The sequence below is a fragment of the Pyrus communis genome, chromosome 9, assembly GCF_041283825.1.
Source record: "Pyrus communis isolate YQ-2024b chromosome 9, ASM4128382v1, whole genome shotgun sequence".
In the NCBI taxonomy this organism is placed as follows: domain Eukaryota; kingdom Viridiplantae; phylum Streptophyta; class Magnoliopsida; order Rosales; family Rosaceae; genus Pyrus; species Pyrus communis.
In genome coordinates, this window is record NC_142573.1 from 610,152 (window position 1) to 626,572 (window position 16,421).

Below are 16,421 nucleotides of genomic sequence, written 5' to 3' on the forward strand. Positions count from 1 at the left end.
ATACATACACTCTCAAAAGTTGAAGATTCAAACACAAAACTTCACATATAACGACAAACACACTTAATCACTTGGACTACAAATTCATAATACTTGTCATCAAGTATGACGCAAGTCATTGCCGATACAAAAGCCAGAACATTCCGACAAGCGGTGGAATCTAATTTCGAACTCATCTGACCCAGAAATAAAACAATAAACAAATAAAAACTAGAAGTCATGTCAATTGGATGAGTATGTTGGGTAAAAGACGTGAACGGTGGAAGCAGGGAAGTTTGTGACAAAGGACTACGGCCCGGCTCAGGCCCCGCCTGCTGTTGTCACATTTTTCCCCGTTGGACTCATCCCGTGCCATTTGTCAAGCACACCGACTGGGTTGTTCCGTTGTTGAATCCGGATCCTTACTAGATTCTCTTTATGAGAATTTAGGAGATTCGTTAATCTTTTATGTTTATCGTACATTGTGCGATAAAAAATTATTTTAAATATTTTATTTAAAATTAAACACAATACATGATAAAAACATATATGACTCATGAATCTTCAAGATCATCTCCAAAAGCATCGATTCTGTTGGTGGTTTGTTTCACTCGAGTTTGAGGGTGGTTATTAAATTCCAACCTCTTTCATGTATAATATGTAAGTACGGGAAAGACCACCAATTTAACAATTCCATAGTTTTGGGCGTTGGAGAATTGAACTTGATACTACTCTCGATCTTAGGATGAGAGATATCGCTACGTTAATAGCTAGTTGATTATTCGATTATAATTTGAACTAAAAATTCAAGTTACCATTTATATCCATAATGTAGTGTTGCAAATACATGTGATTAGGTATGATTGTCAAACCATTCTAATTCACTATTTTCGTATCTTTCACTACGTATGCTAATTCTGCTATCATTTTGTCTCAAAAAATTATTTCCAAACAAATTTATTGTTCATGTCAAACAAACAAGAACAAATCAAGCAACCCACGTTTACTTATAGGAACGAGGAATCTCTCCGAATTCTATTTGTGAGAATCCTAGAAATCTTCAAATCATGTATGTTCATCGTAAATCATACAACTAGTTTTTGTCAGGTACGGTTTATGTTTAATTTAAATAAAAATATTTAAAATGATTTATGATCGCACGATGTATGATGAACGGACACAATTTAAGAATTCTCATGATCCTCACAAAAAGGATCTGGAGGGGATCCTCATTCGACTTATAGTTGAAATTTTATAACTTAATCATAAAAAATATATATATAAATTTAAGTTTTGGGATAATTTAAGTAATTAATTCAATCATTTTTTTCTTCATGTTATTCAATTTCTTATGCAGGTGAGTAACATGATGATGTTTATAAAAAGACTGAAATGTCTATATGAGTCTTTTCAAACTTCAAAAAAGTTCGTAACAAAATCACTAGTTAATCTCCTAAAATAAACTTTGAATCGTATGAAAAATCATGTGAACCTTTCCATGTAACCGATACATCCCATGGATCGTGACACTCATGAGTCATGTGTCATGAGACTCATGACCACCGAAAAAGATTCAAAACCCCAATTGGCAACAAATGTAATTCAGCAAACACTCGAGGGCATTATCGGTAAAGTGCAGCATATATACAACACTAAAAGTCCAGCTGCTGTGCTGTCTTCTGTCGCATCTTCCGGTTTCACATCGCACGGCAGATAAAAGGTAAAGCCTTCCCCTCTGATCCCCAAATCTAGGGTTCTTCTAGCCAGTCGAAAATTCACTCTCACTCCACAAAATTAAAGCCCTCGAGTCCCCCACTTCCTCTTTAAACCTAAAAATTGAAGCTTTATTTGCTTAATCTCAGTTTAGTTGGTAATTATTTGGTACATTTCACTAATTGCATCTCGTTCTCTTTAATCTCTGTTGCTCTGCTCTTTTTCTTGTTTTAATATCAAATGCGAGTTCTGGATCTTTGATTTTGCAGTTTATATGTTGATTTTATGGATTTAGGTTTTTGTTAACTGATTAGCTTATTTTTTTTCACGATTGGGAATTAATTTATATTTATATTTATGTATTTTGGTTGACTTTGTAGCTGCAATTGTTGTTCCCTGCTTGTCTGGTTGGCTGGAAAATGGTGTTTCTGGGTCTTTTAGTTTAATTTTCTATCGCGAGAAGTCTGTAAGGCAAAATTTGAAAGCTTCGTTTTTTGAACCTTCTGTTTATTTTCAAATACTTCAAATTTTGAGAAGAACTTCAAAAAAAAAAAAAAAAAAAATATTGGAAAACGCTGAGAAATGGCTTCCCATGCCAGATTTTGTAGTGGATGTGTGTTTCTGCAAACCCAATTGGGTAATACTTTAGGAAGCCAAATTGTGAAATGAATTTTAGAGTTTCAAACTTTTTTATGTGATTTTAACATTCCATTTTTAAAACTATCCTTGCAAAAATTTGGGTAAATTCTAAACTTAGTTACTGAGAAGTCTTTGTTTTCCTAATTTCAAAAGGCATAAATGTCCTTTCATAAAATTATTTTCATTTAAACGTGTGCACTCTTTCCCATTTCTGTGGTTATGTAGACTCAGCTTCAGAGATTTGTATATGGTTATTTTCGGTAAATTGATAGCAATATCTCAAAATTATCTTGTTGGACTTTGAATATTGAGTGCCTGTGTTTAAACAACCACCGAAATAAATTTGTTTAAAGATTTGTATTTTTCTATTGATTAACAGTCTGCATTTATAAATGGTAATATAGCATGCTGATTCCAACGCGAAGGTTATTAATATCTTATATGCCAATTGATCGCGTATATCTTTATTTTCATCCACTTCTCAAAGTTTTTCAGGCTTGTTTCTCTAGCTCATGTATATGAGGGTGCCACAACTCTCTTGTGAATAGATTAGCTGTTTTATTGATTCCCTTATCCTCTTTACTTTCTTTTTAGGGTTTGGTTCTCAATTTAAGTGCATTAATTGAATCCAGCATTCTTGTTTCTTTTCAAAAAAAAAAAAAAAAAAAAAAGTAATAGATTTCATGTTTCGGTATGTCTGCGATCCAATTGTGGATGTTCTCTTTTGTTCTTGCTTAATTTGTGGAATCTGCGATCGGTGCTCGATAACTAAAGTTCCTTTTGGCATTTGTATAGTTATTACTGCCTTTGTGCAATTTTGTTATTAGATAAGCTTTTCCTTATCATACATATTTGCTATATGTTTTAACATTTTAAGTTTAACTGGTTTCCTAGTCTCAACCCCATTTTTAAGTTTTCTAACTCATCTATTAATTTCGTTTTCTTTGAACACTGTTTTACAGGATCTGTCGATCTGAGTAGAGTTTGCAAGATGGAGAGCTTGAACAGCTTTTGGCAACTGGGTGATGAGCTCCGAGGGCAGTCAAAAGTCGCAGAAGATCACAAATGGTTAATGGCTGCTTCAAAATTGGCTGAGCAGACAAGGGTAAAGGGCGAGCGTATGAATAACCTTGATCTTTCAAAGGGCCCAGCTGAACAAAGGGCAAGGGATAAATTTGGGTTCCAGGAAGATAACAAATTTGAAGGCCAATACTTTAACATGCTGAGCTTGGATTCTAAAGTAAATGAAAATGTGAGCAAAAGTTCCTTCAGGAATGGTATTTATAACATGAATGCAGTTTACCAGAAAAACAGTGCAAGTATTGTGGGAAACATGACTGGAAACAAGTACAGCAACAAAGAAATCAACAACAGCAACAATAACAACAACGAATCTGCAAATACAGTTGAGAAAAGGTTCAAGACCTTGCCGGCAACTGAGACGCTCCCAAGAAATGAGGTGCTTGGAGGTTACATCTTTGTATGCAACAATGACACAATGCAGGAAGATTTGAAGCGACAACTATTTGGTAAGTTTGACTAATTCTTAGCTCACTTAAGAATCTGTTTTTGTGTTTTAAACTTTTTTTATAAGTTAAATTTCAGTCTACAACTTAAGGTCCAGGTATAAATGACTGACATCTAGCTGGCATTCCCTGCACGATGCATTTGCAATCTTTACTGAGATGCTAGTTCATGTAAAGGGTCCTTGAGTTTATGCTAGTGCTTATTAGGGATTTCCATAGGGATCTGAATTCTTAAAAGTTATAAGTAGGATTATGATATATTCGACAAAATGATTTGTGATTTTAGTATGTATTCCTCTAGCCATGCAACTTAATTCCTGAGTTAACAATAAATGCAGATTATGCTTTTGAATTATATATTTTATATTCCTTCTTTGACACTCCCAAGTAATTCTCTTTTGTATTAATCATTATATGTATATGGTAGGTTTACCTCCAAGGTATAGGGATTCTGTTCGGGCAATAACACCAGGCCTGCCGCTGTTTCTCTACAATTATACGACACACCAGCTGCATGGCATTTTCGAGGTTTGTTCTCAAACTTACCATATAGTAATATTCTTATGTCAAACTTTAGTCTGCAATATTCTTTGCAGTATAGAAAGTATACAGATTGGACTATGATATTAGCTTATTCAAGTAAGGTTGCTGTGATATTATTAGCTTATTGTTCCTCCTTTTTCAATTGGTTTTGTGCAGGCAGCAAGCTTTGGTGGTTCAAACATTGATCCAACTGCTTGGGAAGACAAGAAGTGTAAAGGCGAATCTAGGTTTCCTGCTCAGGTAAATTTGAAATGATGAAGTGGAAAGTTCTGTTTCTTTCGATTTTTTGCACTTATCCAATTTATTGATGGACACCGTCTCCCTTTGTTATAATTGGTTACTAGGTAAGGATCTGTGTTAGAAAAATCTGCAAGGCTTTGGAAGAAGATGCCTTCAGGCCAGTTTTGCACCACTATGATGGTCCCAAGTTCCGTCTTGAGCTGTCAGTTCCTGAGGTATGACGGCTGAGTCATTGTCTGCATTGCTTTTTTTGGTTTAATTGTAATTACCTCGTATAAACTCATTTGATGTTTAATGATTTTGCAGACCCTGGAGCTATTGGACCTATGCGAACAAGCGGGCTCTGCAGCATAAGCTAAATGTTGGCAGCAATATGTCGATGTAGTAGGTTTTTGTGGTGCATGTCAGCTGTGTGCTTTCAACAGATTTTCCATGGAGCGCAAGCTTGGGGGGTTAAGTCTGGTGGGTTTTTTTTTCTTTTTTTCCTTTATCGTCTGGAGTTATATAGTGTTCTCGTGAGTGAGCGCTGCTGAATAAGTGATCTCGTCTCGTGAAGTTGCTTGTTTTAAGTTGTACAACACTTGATAGCTTTGATAACGATGAAAAGCAGTCGGAAGATGTAAAAGAGAACCGACTGCACTGTCGCTGTGTAATGTAATGATAAAACCTCCTTAAGGTCAAGTCCTTAGTTGATGGTGTGCCTCAAATTTGTACCCATAAACTTGAGTTGGGGATGCCCGTCTCTTGTTCCTAGTGTTGGTTTTTGGTAAAAATAAAGAGCATCTACCATGTTGTTTACTAATGTAGCTTCTTCTAGCTCAATGCTTGCTTGCCCTTGTGATTTCTTTCAATTCTCAATCGTTTGCGAAGCGGATGCATGCAATAACTGTAACGGTAGCATTGCCTGAACCCTAAACCCTAAACCCTAATCAAACGTCCGTTAATCATGTATATATTAACTTTTGTACTACTCTGCTAGATGTCATCCTAATTTTGTTTCGTTCACTAACAAGGAATTAAAAGACAGTAATTAGAATCTCCTACATTTTCTTCAACGAAATTGAAAAACGAGGCATCTATATCAAAAAGCTTGTTAAAAAACTGCTACCAAGTTAGCCTTCTACATGCACAACATATATAAGATGCAAAATATATTAACAAGATATGTACTTCCCATAATTTTAGTATCCATTAAACCACTTGCATATATAAGAGATAAGCAGAACACAAAATCCAGCCTATATGTAGTAGTGTTTAAATATTTAATCTACTTTTAAAACCCTCGAACATGCATCGATCGAGTATCCTGAGCCTTCCAAATGCTGTTTTATTCGAAATGCGCCATGTTGTCGAAGAATACGTTGTCGTAAAACATGTGCTGTGATTGAAATGCACCAAACTGTTGTTCATATTCGGATGACAAACCAAAAGCACTTGCTGAAATCGGACATTCCAGATAACTCGGCTGCATGGTTAGCGACAGCATTGGCTGATCGTACGAAACGCTCAACGGAACAATGCCAATAGTGTTAGGGTTTTCAACACTTGGAACAACTGCTTCTTGTTGTTGTTGAGATGCAGCACTTGAAAATATTGAGTCGTACATGCATGGCTGCTGCTGCTGCTGCTGCTGCATGGGATTATAGAAGGTTGAGTTCCCATCCATATTTCCATATGGCGCAGGAATATCCCACGTAGATGTTTTGATGTTGGAGTTGGAAGTAGTAGCTGAAGAACAAGTGTACTGAATGTTGTTGTTATTAGCCCAGAATGTGCTTGCAGATTGCATCTGAGAATACTCTTGGTTGCTTTCAAACGTGGCCTGCACATTATTTTTAAAAGTAGATTATTGTTAATTTCGAGTTTTGCCAGCTTTGATTAATTAATAACGCTTAGACCTTGGTCTTAACGATTGGATTGGATTTGATCTCGCTAAAGTCGTGTATGCTAAATGAAAAAACAGATGCCGACTTCCAAAACCCGTCCAATCTTCACGAAATTGTTATGACGGAAAAATTTCTTTCATGGCTAATCCATCTTAATTATATATATACCTTCAACAAAATTTGAATGTTAACGACAATTTCTTCCTTCAACATACATCAAATTTAGTTAGTTATCTGATCAATTATAATCCTAGATGCCAAAGGAGGCCCTAAAAACTACAAAACAAAAATTCGACAAAGATTTGGTAATTAAAGGCGCTCACCTTTGGTGGTATTGTCTCTTGCACAACAATTTGCTTTGATTCCTTCATCATGCCATGCATCTTATGAGTATCTACAATTTTGTTCTCCAAATTTGTCAAAAGGTCGAGCATTTGTTCTACTGAAAACGCATCGAGACGATCTTCCCATGCAGGATACTTCTCTTCACAGCTCTTGCTGCGTAGCTTCCCAAACTCCTCCTTCACTTGAACCGTTTGCGTGGCGTAGAAGTCTCCCAAACTTTGGACATTCTTTACCTTTGATGAATTTGATTTGTACTTATCAATTATTTCCTTGACATCTTTAAATTCCTCAGGGAACGTCGCTAATCTGCTCACTTTGCCCTTGGATTTCCTCTCGTAAACGATTGTACACACCTTCACATCACAAAGTGTGTGCAATTCAACTGCCTTCTTCAACAATCCGTTCCTTCTCTTTCGAAAAGTAACCTTACGTGAGCGTTCGTTAGGAATTAACTCTAAAGGTAACTTTGATTTGCTTCGACCCATGTTAGTGTAATTTTTAGAACCAATGCAGAAAAACGAAGTTTTAGGGTTCTTTAGGTCATGGTTGTTTATATAAGAGATTGAGATTTCCTCTGATCACAAAAAAGGTAACAAAATCTTACCGATTGAATTTTTTTGTTTTACTTTCTTTACTGATACATTAATCATTGATTAATCACCAAAAAAATCTATTTGAGATACCGAATCTTCATTCTTTCTTATTCTAACATCCACCATTAATTAAGAAGTTGACTACGGTATTTATTACATTTATCTAATACAATCACCATATGACGGTAAAAAATATTCTTGTGAAAGTATCTAAGGAGGTTTTTTGTACACCCAAATTTCGTTTCTGAACATTCAATTTAGAGTTTATGTGTTTATTATGCTATTTGAGTTTCCACCACGGGCACCGCGTCCTCGGCCTCGGCCTCGGCCTCGAACGACTAGTCGGGAGCCTTAGGGACGAAGAAATCAGTACTACAAAGTCACATTTGTGTCTTGTTTCAATTCATCAAACAATTAGAAGTTTGAGGCATCTCCATGGATGGCTTTTACATGATAAACTTGACAAATGTAGAAGCTCGATAGAAAATATGAATGTTAGCTTAAGTTGCCTTCCATAACATCAATTAATTATACAATTCTCCGAGGAAAAAAAAGAGAGTTGCCTCCCGCCGCCCTCCAAGCTATTCACTAGTGAGTTTCATTCAGAAAAAGCTTCTTCATCACCAAAACCATCATCATCATCATCATATCCCTAGATTTGTCACAATCAGGAACCACACGGTGCATCAAAGAGCTGCTGACACAAGAAATGTACGAATTCTTTGCAAAAGCTCCGCCTTCACGGAATCGGGGACGGAGGCTGTGTGGAAAAGAGCCGAGACAAACTTACAATTGTTAGAGCAACACAATGGAAAAAGAAATACATGGCAAATTTAAACAGTGAGATCAGTTGATTCGAAGATAGAAATGAAGTGAGTACTAAATGGCAAACGGGGGATTAACATCTGGTTCACATGAAATTGGACGAAACTATGTCAAGGTCAAATGAGATCCAGGTAACTTGAATCTCTTTTAACTCCAATACTACTTTCCTTGATTGTCAATATACGTGCAGTCAGTTTCGTTTCATTTTCCCAAATGAAGCTCAGTCACACTTAGAGAGGATAACATTATGAAGGAACCGATTAATTTTTACTACAGAGGATAAGTGTAGTATTAGTAATGCCAAAACAGAAGCCTCGCTCGAGCCACAGTGAAGGGGTTTTAATGACACTAATGATCAGTATCACAAGAAAACAGCCACACCATGACCACAACACAAGGTCCAGAAAACCACCTTCCCTGGCTCTGACAAAACCTACAACTGCGGGCTTGTAGCTTCCTAACCCACCTATTCTACAGAATACGAGACTACCACTCTGACCCGCACCACCCACCCGACTTCATTACAAATGCTCAAAAACACCATCATCTAGACAATCCATACTCCCTCATGAACACCACCAGCCCATTTTTACAGAGACGTCCAACTCCTCCCACACCATCCATCATGCTACCTGCTCCCATGAAGACACCATCATCTAGTATACTCTCAATACTACCTTTGCATTACGCACACCAAACACAGTATGCCATAGGAGAATTGGTAAAATAAGACATGGAAGTTTTCCACGAAGATGATATTTTTAGCAAATTATGCAGACAAACAAGGCCTTTTATGCAAACCATTGTGAGTCTCAGACAATCAGAAGAATATGAAGAAAGAAAGAAAGAGTTACCTCTGCCCTTTGGGGTCATTACATGTACAAGATCATCAACTGTAACATTGTTCCTCCCTTTTTTCTTTATAAACGTCCTAACGATACAAAGATATTAAAAGATTAGCAACCTTGATATGTGAACACTTGGTTGAGTCCATGAAAAACATTATGGTAAATATACAGAAACGATTTTGCAACATAGAAAGTAATGGATGATTCGATGTACGAGTTATCAAATAGTTCATGACTGAAGCTATCTTAGCATCCAATTCCATTTGCAAACATCAAGGCTAGAACAGTTGGCTTTTGCATACAATTGCATAATCGAGGTTGCTGTAATCCCAAAGACAAGATTCAGCCGCAACCTCCAAGAGGAGAGTGTGGAGATCAGCCAAAATCAATGACCTCAAAACAATCTTGTATGAGTATATGGCAACAGAGCCTAGGTAAATTTACTGAGTGTTTCTTAAATTGATCAACATTGTAACTGGGTTTGTTGAATTTCTAACAAATGCCATACTTCTGATGCATCACAAATCCAGTGAGGGCGCATTTTAAAAGATTTCCAATTGTCCCGAACCTTCAGGTTCATATGACAAGACGATAAACATTCTAAACTACTCTGGTTGAAGGGGAGGGTGATTCGAACTTGGGTGCAAGAGGGCGGGAACACTATCCAGGTCAACTCGCCTAACCCACATCAACCTCGAAATTACTAATCGAATAACGAGACATTGCTTTTTACTGAAATTCCATACAGTAATTGATGAATGGATCACAGAAATACCTGCAAAGTGCTTTCATTTCATCCTTCCACCCGCACTCTATCAGCCTTTCCCTCAGAAGCTCCATTAACCTCTCCCTTTCACCGCTCTCAATCAACTGTAAAAACCAGGCGGTAAATTCGAACCAGAAACCGGAATAATCTAACTCAGCTCAGTAAAATCAACCCCTCAGTTCCAAAAATAAATAAATAACTATAACAATTAATTAAATTAAAATAAAACACCACACCTCGATGTTGATAAGCTCTTGAAGAGTGGGCTCTTTTTCTTGATTTTCTGCAACATCCGGCGTCGGCGGACGATTCACAGATTTCCTCCTTAATTTTCCAACAAAACATGCAGAAAAATTATACTAAAAATCCGTTCTTTTTCACACAAAATTTGCAAAATACAAATTAAAAAAAACCCACAAATAATAAAATCGGATAAAACCCAAATGAGCTGGCTAAAATTTTAATTCATTAATTTTTTTTCCCGGGAAAGTTTTTTCCACGAAAGTTAGAAAAGCCCTAGCTAGCTGAGCTCAGGGTAGGGGACTGACATGGTTGTAGGAATCGGAGACCAAGTAAATCTCGACCGTCGAACACTCTGCGACTTGAAGGAGGAAAGTAGATTGATTGATTGATCAGGTTTATCGATGATGGTGAACAAACGAACATCCCAGACTGGTTAAACTGCAAATTAACGATTTCGTCTCCTACAGTCAAACGGTGATGCAGGTTTAATATTGGGCCCTTGGGCCCTTTTTTATTGAATAATTTTGGGCCGGGTATTCTGTCCTTTTTTGGTTGATTACCGTCTTTGCCCCTACCCGGGATAAAAAAAAATCACGAACGCCGGTCAACGAAAGCGAAATGGCGCCTAAGGACCACCATAAGAACGGCTGTGGACACAATCGTACAAACGGTGGAGGTCTGGAGAACGCATGCCCAATCCCTCCAATTACACCTCCCTAATCAGCAAACATGGAGTTTAGATTTTAATATTCTCCTCCGCCGTTGCTCTCCTGAGGCTCCGTCTCTGCGCTTCCATGGCTTCCGCTGCCGCGCCCTTGATCTCTTCTCTCTGCCTAACACAGAACCTTAGTTCTCTTAGTTTTAGCTCCGTGGCTTCGGATCATTTGCGGTTCGGTTCGCCCACCGTCGAATTCGCCGCCGTCAAGAAGTACCGGAGAGTTGGAATTCGAGTTCCTGTGTGCAGAGCTGCCTCCGTTGTGTTTAGCAACCTCGATGCCGATGATTTTCGGCACCCTTTGGATAAACAGGTGCGATTAATTGTTTACTGGAAAGTGATTTTACTATAAACATGTAGAAATTTCATTCAAAATTTAAGTGCTTTCTGGAAAAGTAATTGGGAGTTCTTTTTGGAGAAGCATAACATTGCAAGTGTATCTCCAGACGGTATTGTATTCGACGTGCTTTTCTCGAAAGTACTTCTACGAACTAAAGCCCTTTTAAGTTTTCATCCAAATGTAGTCAGAAGTGCTTTTGATTGTGTAAAAACACTCTTTCAGAAGTTGTACAAAAACATGCATTTACATTGTATGTTCAGTTGTATACTTGCATTTGTCTCTTCAGATTAAAAATAAAACACTCTTTTAGCATCTGAGTGTAAATTTATCAACTTGTTCTGCAGAACACGCTGATTTTGAGAGCGATTCCGGGATTGAATGAGTTTGGAAAGATTCTGCTAGGTAATATTCATCCAATTTGGGTAGGATTAAACCTATGTAAAATGGTGTTTGTTTACTAATTTGTGCATATATTATTTTATGAGCATTGCAGGATCTGTTGCAGAGCAAGTCATGCTTCTTGAGAACATCGGAACGTCCCTTCTTGTTTCGAAAGATCAGGTTGTGCAGTTGCGGAAAATATAAGCGGAAAACTTGTTCTTCTTTTGTAAGTCCAGGTTCTGCATTAAAGTTAATGTCGTCAGCTTATGTGTTGCCTTTTATTTTATCAGCTTTCTGGCCTACATCAATTGATGGTGGAGGCTGCGGAGATTCTCAGCATAGATGCTCCTGATTTATATGTTCGTCAAAGTCCTGTACCAAATGCGTATACTTTAGCAATAAGTGGTAAAAAGCCGTTTGTTGTTGTTCATACTAGTCTCGTGGAGCTTTTGACACAAGAAGAGCTGCAGGTGATAAGTTATCTCTTGGATTTTAATTGTTTACCTTTTGTTTTAAAGTGTTACCCTTATCATCTCTCGGTTCTCAGTTAACTTCTGCTATTTAACTTGAAATTAGGCTGTTTTGGCTCATGAGTTGGGTCATTTGAAATGCGACCATGGTGTGTGGCTTACGTTTGCAAATATTCTTACCCTTGGAGCTTATACAATACCTGGTTTGATACTTAATATCATTGGTTGACCTTTTTTGGTTACTTGTGTTATGTTTCATTGTGTTTGATGCGTTTGAATATTTGTGTTATTCATAGGGCTAGGTGGGATGATTGCTCAGAGGTTGGAAGAACAGTTATTTCGTTGGCTTCGAGCAGCAGAGCTAACTTGTGATCGTGCAGCTCTTCTTGTTGCACAAAACCCAAAGGTATACAACCTCCGGAAGCTACATGTTTTCGAATAAACTTGCTGTTTCATATTGGTTATCCTGATTACCTGATATCCATTTTGATGTGCCCACAAGAGGTGGTCGTCTCTGTTCTAATGAAATTAGCTGGGGGCTGCCCATCTCTGGCTGATCAACTAAATGTGGATGCATTTTTGGAACAAGCTCGCTCCTATGACAAAGCTTCTTCAAACCCTGTGGGGTGGTATATAAGGTAAGTGACAGCATAGGTTTATCACCCTTTGTTAGGTTAGGTACATGTTAGATTTGCCTGTTTTAACTCATGCTCTCGTGCTGTCCAGAAATGCTCAAACGAGGCAACTTTCACATCCTCTGCCAGTTCTACGTGCTCGTGAAATTGATGAATGGTCAAGAAGTCAAGATTACAAAACTCTTCTGAGCCAGGCAACACGGATCTCTGGCTCAAAGAAGGGGTTAACAACACCTGGAAAGATAGAGTCAAAATCCATAGTACTGTGAAAAGGTGTCGCCTCTTCTCTGTTTCATTTCCACTGTACTTGTCTTTCGAATATATAGTCTCACGTAGAATTTTGGAATTTAGGACACGACCAATCAACTTTGGCATGCACATTGGGTTCTACTTTCGTTTTGTTAGACTTCTTTGTTATATATGTTAAGTTTCTCCTTTACGTTTCATTTATGTAGCCCTGCGTGTGCGTCTCATGGCAAAGAACTTGGGAGTTAAGAGGAGGATATGCTAAGACTTCATCTGCTTTAAAAGTCTTGCTGCAACTAAATTCTACAGACTGAAGATGCACGAGTAGTAACACGTAAGCTGAGTACTTTCGCCTGTCCATCTTGTGCAAAAGTCAAACACATATAGGTTCTCAAGTCATACAGTTAGGTTGTTTATAAATCATAAACTTTTTATTTGGTAATTACTGGATGGAGTCAGGCTCGCTGATTCTTCTTGTTTCGGTTAAATAAACTGTATATACATCGTGTACTCCTTTCTTTGTTGTATCGCAAATTTTTACTTGTACAATTACTTGACATGCCTCTCCAACGGAAGGTAGTATCAGCACGCTCTGTCGAACCTGCTGCAGTTTTGACTGTTACGATATGTGCTCCTAACATTTTTATGTACTGAAACTTTTGTGTTGAAGCATAGAAAGGGGAAAACAAGAAAAGAGTGAGAGTTCGAAAAGTTTGTTGTTGCTAGCACTGTTTCAAGCCGAAATTTCGGGGGCATGATTCGCATGAAGTTAGCTTCTTCCCTATAAATACCTTGCCCCTTCAGTTAACTAAACACACACACACAAATTTCCCGTTAGTTTCCTTAGCAAGCATGGCTTCCACCATTTCCCACTTCCCAGCATTTTACTCTGCTCTAGTTTTCCTTCTCCTTCTGAACGCCCTCATTCCTCTTGATTGTGCTTCAGCTCATCAACCATCGCATGTCGTCCCTCCTAGGCCGCCACTGCGTTCAGCCTCGGCTCTGGATGGCAGAATTCCTCTGACGGGAACACCTCCGACTCCTGTTCTGTGCGACAAGGAGGCACCTATTCAACAACAGCCAACGTCTCGGAAGCTTGGGGTTTAACTTTTACATGGAAGATGAATGATGAACTTATGCCGTTTAATACTATGAATAATAATACCGACTAAATAATCGACATTGATCGACTTGTATTTCGATAGCTAATAAGCAGTTGGATGCTGAAAACTTGAAATCATACACATTTCCATGCCTAAGGTTGTTTCTTCAAAGCGTTTTGGCATTAAAATTGAACTTGGATCGGTTTTGGGAATTTTTGCAAGATTAATTATAAGTTATAAGTTAAAATTTCAAGTCATTCTCATCGCACCACATATTTCTTAAAATTAATTTGGGATATTCCAAAGATTTTTTACACTTAAAAAAAATAGGGAACTTTAACGAAAAGCTTCAGGTATTGTTCACTTTAACGAAAAATCACATTTTTACACTAAAAAGTCAATCCTGGTACTATTCACTTTACCCTTTATTTTGTTCTTTTCGTTAAAACTCAAGTTTTTAAGTCTCTTTCATTAGTTTTCCTAAAAAAATATTTGGGATCTCATTATTAGTTTATATTTTTTTTTTTCAACTTTAAAACTCAATAAAAAATAGTTTTGGGACCTAATAAATGATAGGATTACATCTAAACGTTCTTGCGACATTTTCCTAAGCTCTTGCGAAAAATATTTCTTAAAACTAAAAATATAAATTCTTTTCAGAAAAACTGTGAGTTATAACCCAAGTTTTCTAATCGATTTATAGAATTTTTGCAAGATTAATAATAAACCTAAACTTGAGTCATTCATGTCGCACCATATGTTTACTAAAATTAATTTTGGGACTTTCCGAGTATTTTCAGCATATTAAAAATAAAAAAATTGGGGACCCAGTTGTAGTTTATACGATTTTTTTTCTATTTTTCAAATTTAAAATGGTTTCGGACCTAATAAATCGTAGGATCACATCCAAATCCAAAGGTTTTGTGACACTTTCCTAAGCTCCCACTCAAAATATTTCTTAAAACTAAAAATTTCAATTTTTTTCACAAAAATTGTGAGTAACCCATGTTTTCAAATTGATTTTTGCAATTTTTACAAGATTAATTATAAGCCATAATTCAAATCATTGTCGTCGCACCACGCGTTTCCTAAATTAATTTAGGACATTCAAAAAATTGTTTACATATAAAAATAGTTACGTGCCCACTATTAGTTTACAATATTTTATGTATTTTTTAACTTTAAAAATCAATTAAAAAAAGCTTCACGATCTAATAAATAATAGGATCACATCCAAAGGTCTTGCAATATTTTCCTAAGCTCCCGTGAAAAATATTTCCTAAAACTACGTATTTCATTTTTTTTTTCTTCATAAAAACTATGATTTATAACTCTATGCAAATGTGACATCCCGTCCCGAAAATATCGAACGTGCGTGTGAAATGACCATTTTACCCCTAGTTCGTTTTGTTATGTTGTTTGGTTGGTTGTGTGGTGTTGGCATGTGTTGGGCCACACACACACACACTGTCCCTATCTTTCTCCCTCTGTCTTCTCCCTGTCTCTCCCGTGTTCTCTTTCCTTTCCCTTTCCAAACACAAACGTACGGACACACACACAACTCACTCAAATCGTCACAGATCGAAGGAACCAAGACCACAGTCGAGTTCGTGAGGCTAAGAGGAGTACAACTATACCATTTTCAGGTGAAAATCTTAACGTTTTCACGTCGATTCGAAGTGGTCCGATTTGAGTACTATTCATGCAAGTTTAACCTGGCATGTTTTTGGGATTTTGAAGTTCATAGCTGACTTAGTGAGGTCCCAAGGAGACTCGGAGTGCTTCGTTGGAAGAGTTTGGAAGTCGAGATCGCCCTGTTCGAACTTGGCCGGTTTTGGTGGTTGGTGACAGGTGAGATTTTGTAGGTTTTAACTCTTAAAATTTGTTGGGACGTGTTCTACTAGTCTAGGGCTTCAATTTGGTGCAAAAATCATGAAAAACGGTTGAAAAATGAGTGAGAAATCACGATTTACAGGTTTTCCAGTTTTCCGGCGCCGGCGACGGCGCCGGAGCCTCGCCGGAGGTTCGCCGGAGAAGGTGATGGAATATTCCTGACGCCGTTAACGGAATCTGTCAAAAACTGACGGAATATTCCTAACGGCGTCAGTTGACGCCGTCAGCGTGCCAGGCGCGTGTGGCGGAGGAAAATTTTTCTAAAAATATGGTTGTGATCCTGAGGTTGTGTAGAGCACGTTGGTATATTCATTTGTCCAATTTGAGCAATGTATGAGAAGTTATTACGAGAAGTTGGTTAGGTGCTTTAAAATTGACGTTTTTATAGTTGTTTCGCATATAGGTGACACGTATTCCGAGGACGAGCGTGCGCACTCGAGGCAGGGGGCTACGACCCTTCCACTTACCAGTGAGTGGGCTTTTGGTTTTCCG

General features: G+C 37.6%; 4 protein-coding genes across 8 annotated transcripts; 2 read left to right on the forward strand and 2 right to left on the reverse strand.

Moving 5' to 3' along the window:
* Window positions 1–1,591: 1,591 nt before the first annotated feature.
* Window positions 1,592–5,442, forward strand: LOC137739566 (DCD (Development and Cell Death) domain protein). 3 transcript variants are annotated; one of them, XM_068479182.2, is made up of 6 exons: window positions 1,592–1,699; window positions 3,294–3,860; window positions 4,285–4,385; window positions 4,557–4,640; window positions 4,745–4,855; window positions 4,947–5,442. In XM_068479182.2, exons 2-6 carry the CDS (start codon window positions 3,323–3,325, stop codon window positions 4,992–4,994), a joined length of 882 nt encoding a protein of 293 aa, XP_068335283.1. In that variant the 5' UTR covers window positions 1,592–1,699; window positions 3,294–3,322; the 3' UTR covers window positions 4,995–5,442. The 3 variants fall into 3 exon arrangements, with proteins under 3 accessions (XP_068335283.1, XP_068335282.1, XP_068335284.1); XM_068479181.2 differs by having other exon boundaries at window positions 1,664–1,849; XM_068479183.2 differs by having other exon boundaries at window positions 1,686–1,860.
* A 377-nt stretch (window positions 5,443–5,819) lies between these two features.
* On the reverse strand, window positions 5,820–7,356 carry LOC137739236 (uncharacterized). The gene is made up of 2 exons (XM_088699477.1): window positions 6,850–7,356; window positions 5,820–6,462 (listed from the first exon to the last, which is right to left on the reverse strand). The coding sequence occupies exons 1-2, from the start codon at window positions 7,354–7,356 to the stop codon at window positions 5,968–5,970; spliced, it is 1,002 nt and encodes a 333-aa protein (XP_088555603.1). The 3' UTR covers window positions 5,820–5,967.
* A 478-nt stretch (window positions 7,357–7,834) lies between these two features.
* Window positions 7,835–10,591, reverse strand: LOC137740847 (transcription/mRNA export factor). The gene is made up of 5 exons (XM_068480652.2): window positions 10,452–10,591; window positions 10,140–10,227; window positions 9,913–10,007; window positions 9,144–9,220; window positions 7,835–8,224 (listed from the first exon to the last, which is right to left on the reverse strand). Coding segments are annotated over exons 1-5 (336 nt in total). The 5' UTR covers window positions 10,454–10,591; the 3' UTR covers window positions 7,835–8,150.
* On the forward strand, window positions 10,572–14,117 carry LOC137739774 (Peptidase family M48 family protein). Of its 3 annotated transcripts, XR_015966212.1 has the most exons (11): window positions 10,786–11,174; window positions 11,546–11,603; window positions 11,695–11,762; window positions 11,873–12,052; window positions 12,159–12,255; window positions 12,349–12,458; window positions 12,557–12,690; window positions 12,779–12,960; window positions 13,143–13,267; window positions 13,604–13,701; window positions 13,880–14,117. XR_015966212.1 is itself a non-coding variant. In XM_068479478.2 (9 exons), the coding sequence occupies exons 1-8, from the start codon at window positions 10,941–10,943 to the stop codon at window positions 12,954–12,956; spliced, it is 1,059 nt and encodes a 352-aa protein (XP_068335579.2). In that variant the 5' UTR covers window positions 10,572–10,940; the 3' UTR covers window positions 12,957–12,960; window positions 13,143–13,485. The 3 variants fall into 3 exon arrangements, 2 of the variants coding, with proteins under 2 accessions (XP_068335579.2, XP_088555648.1); XM_068479478.2 differs by lacking the exons at window positions 13,604–13,701; window positions 13,880–14,117 and having other exon boundaries at window positions 10,572–11,174; window positions 13,143–13,485; XM_088699522.1 differs by lacking the exons at window positions 12,779–12,960; window positions 13,143–13,267; window positions 13,604–13,701; window positions 13,880–14,117 and having other exon boundaries at window positions 12,557–12,694.
* Window positions 14,118–16,421: the final 2,304 nt, after the last annotated feature.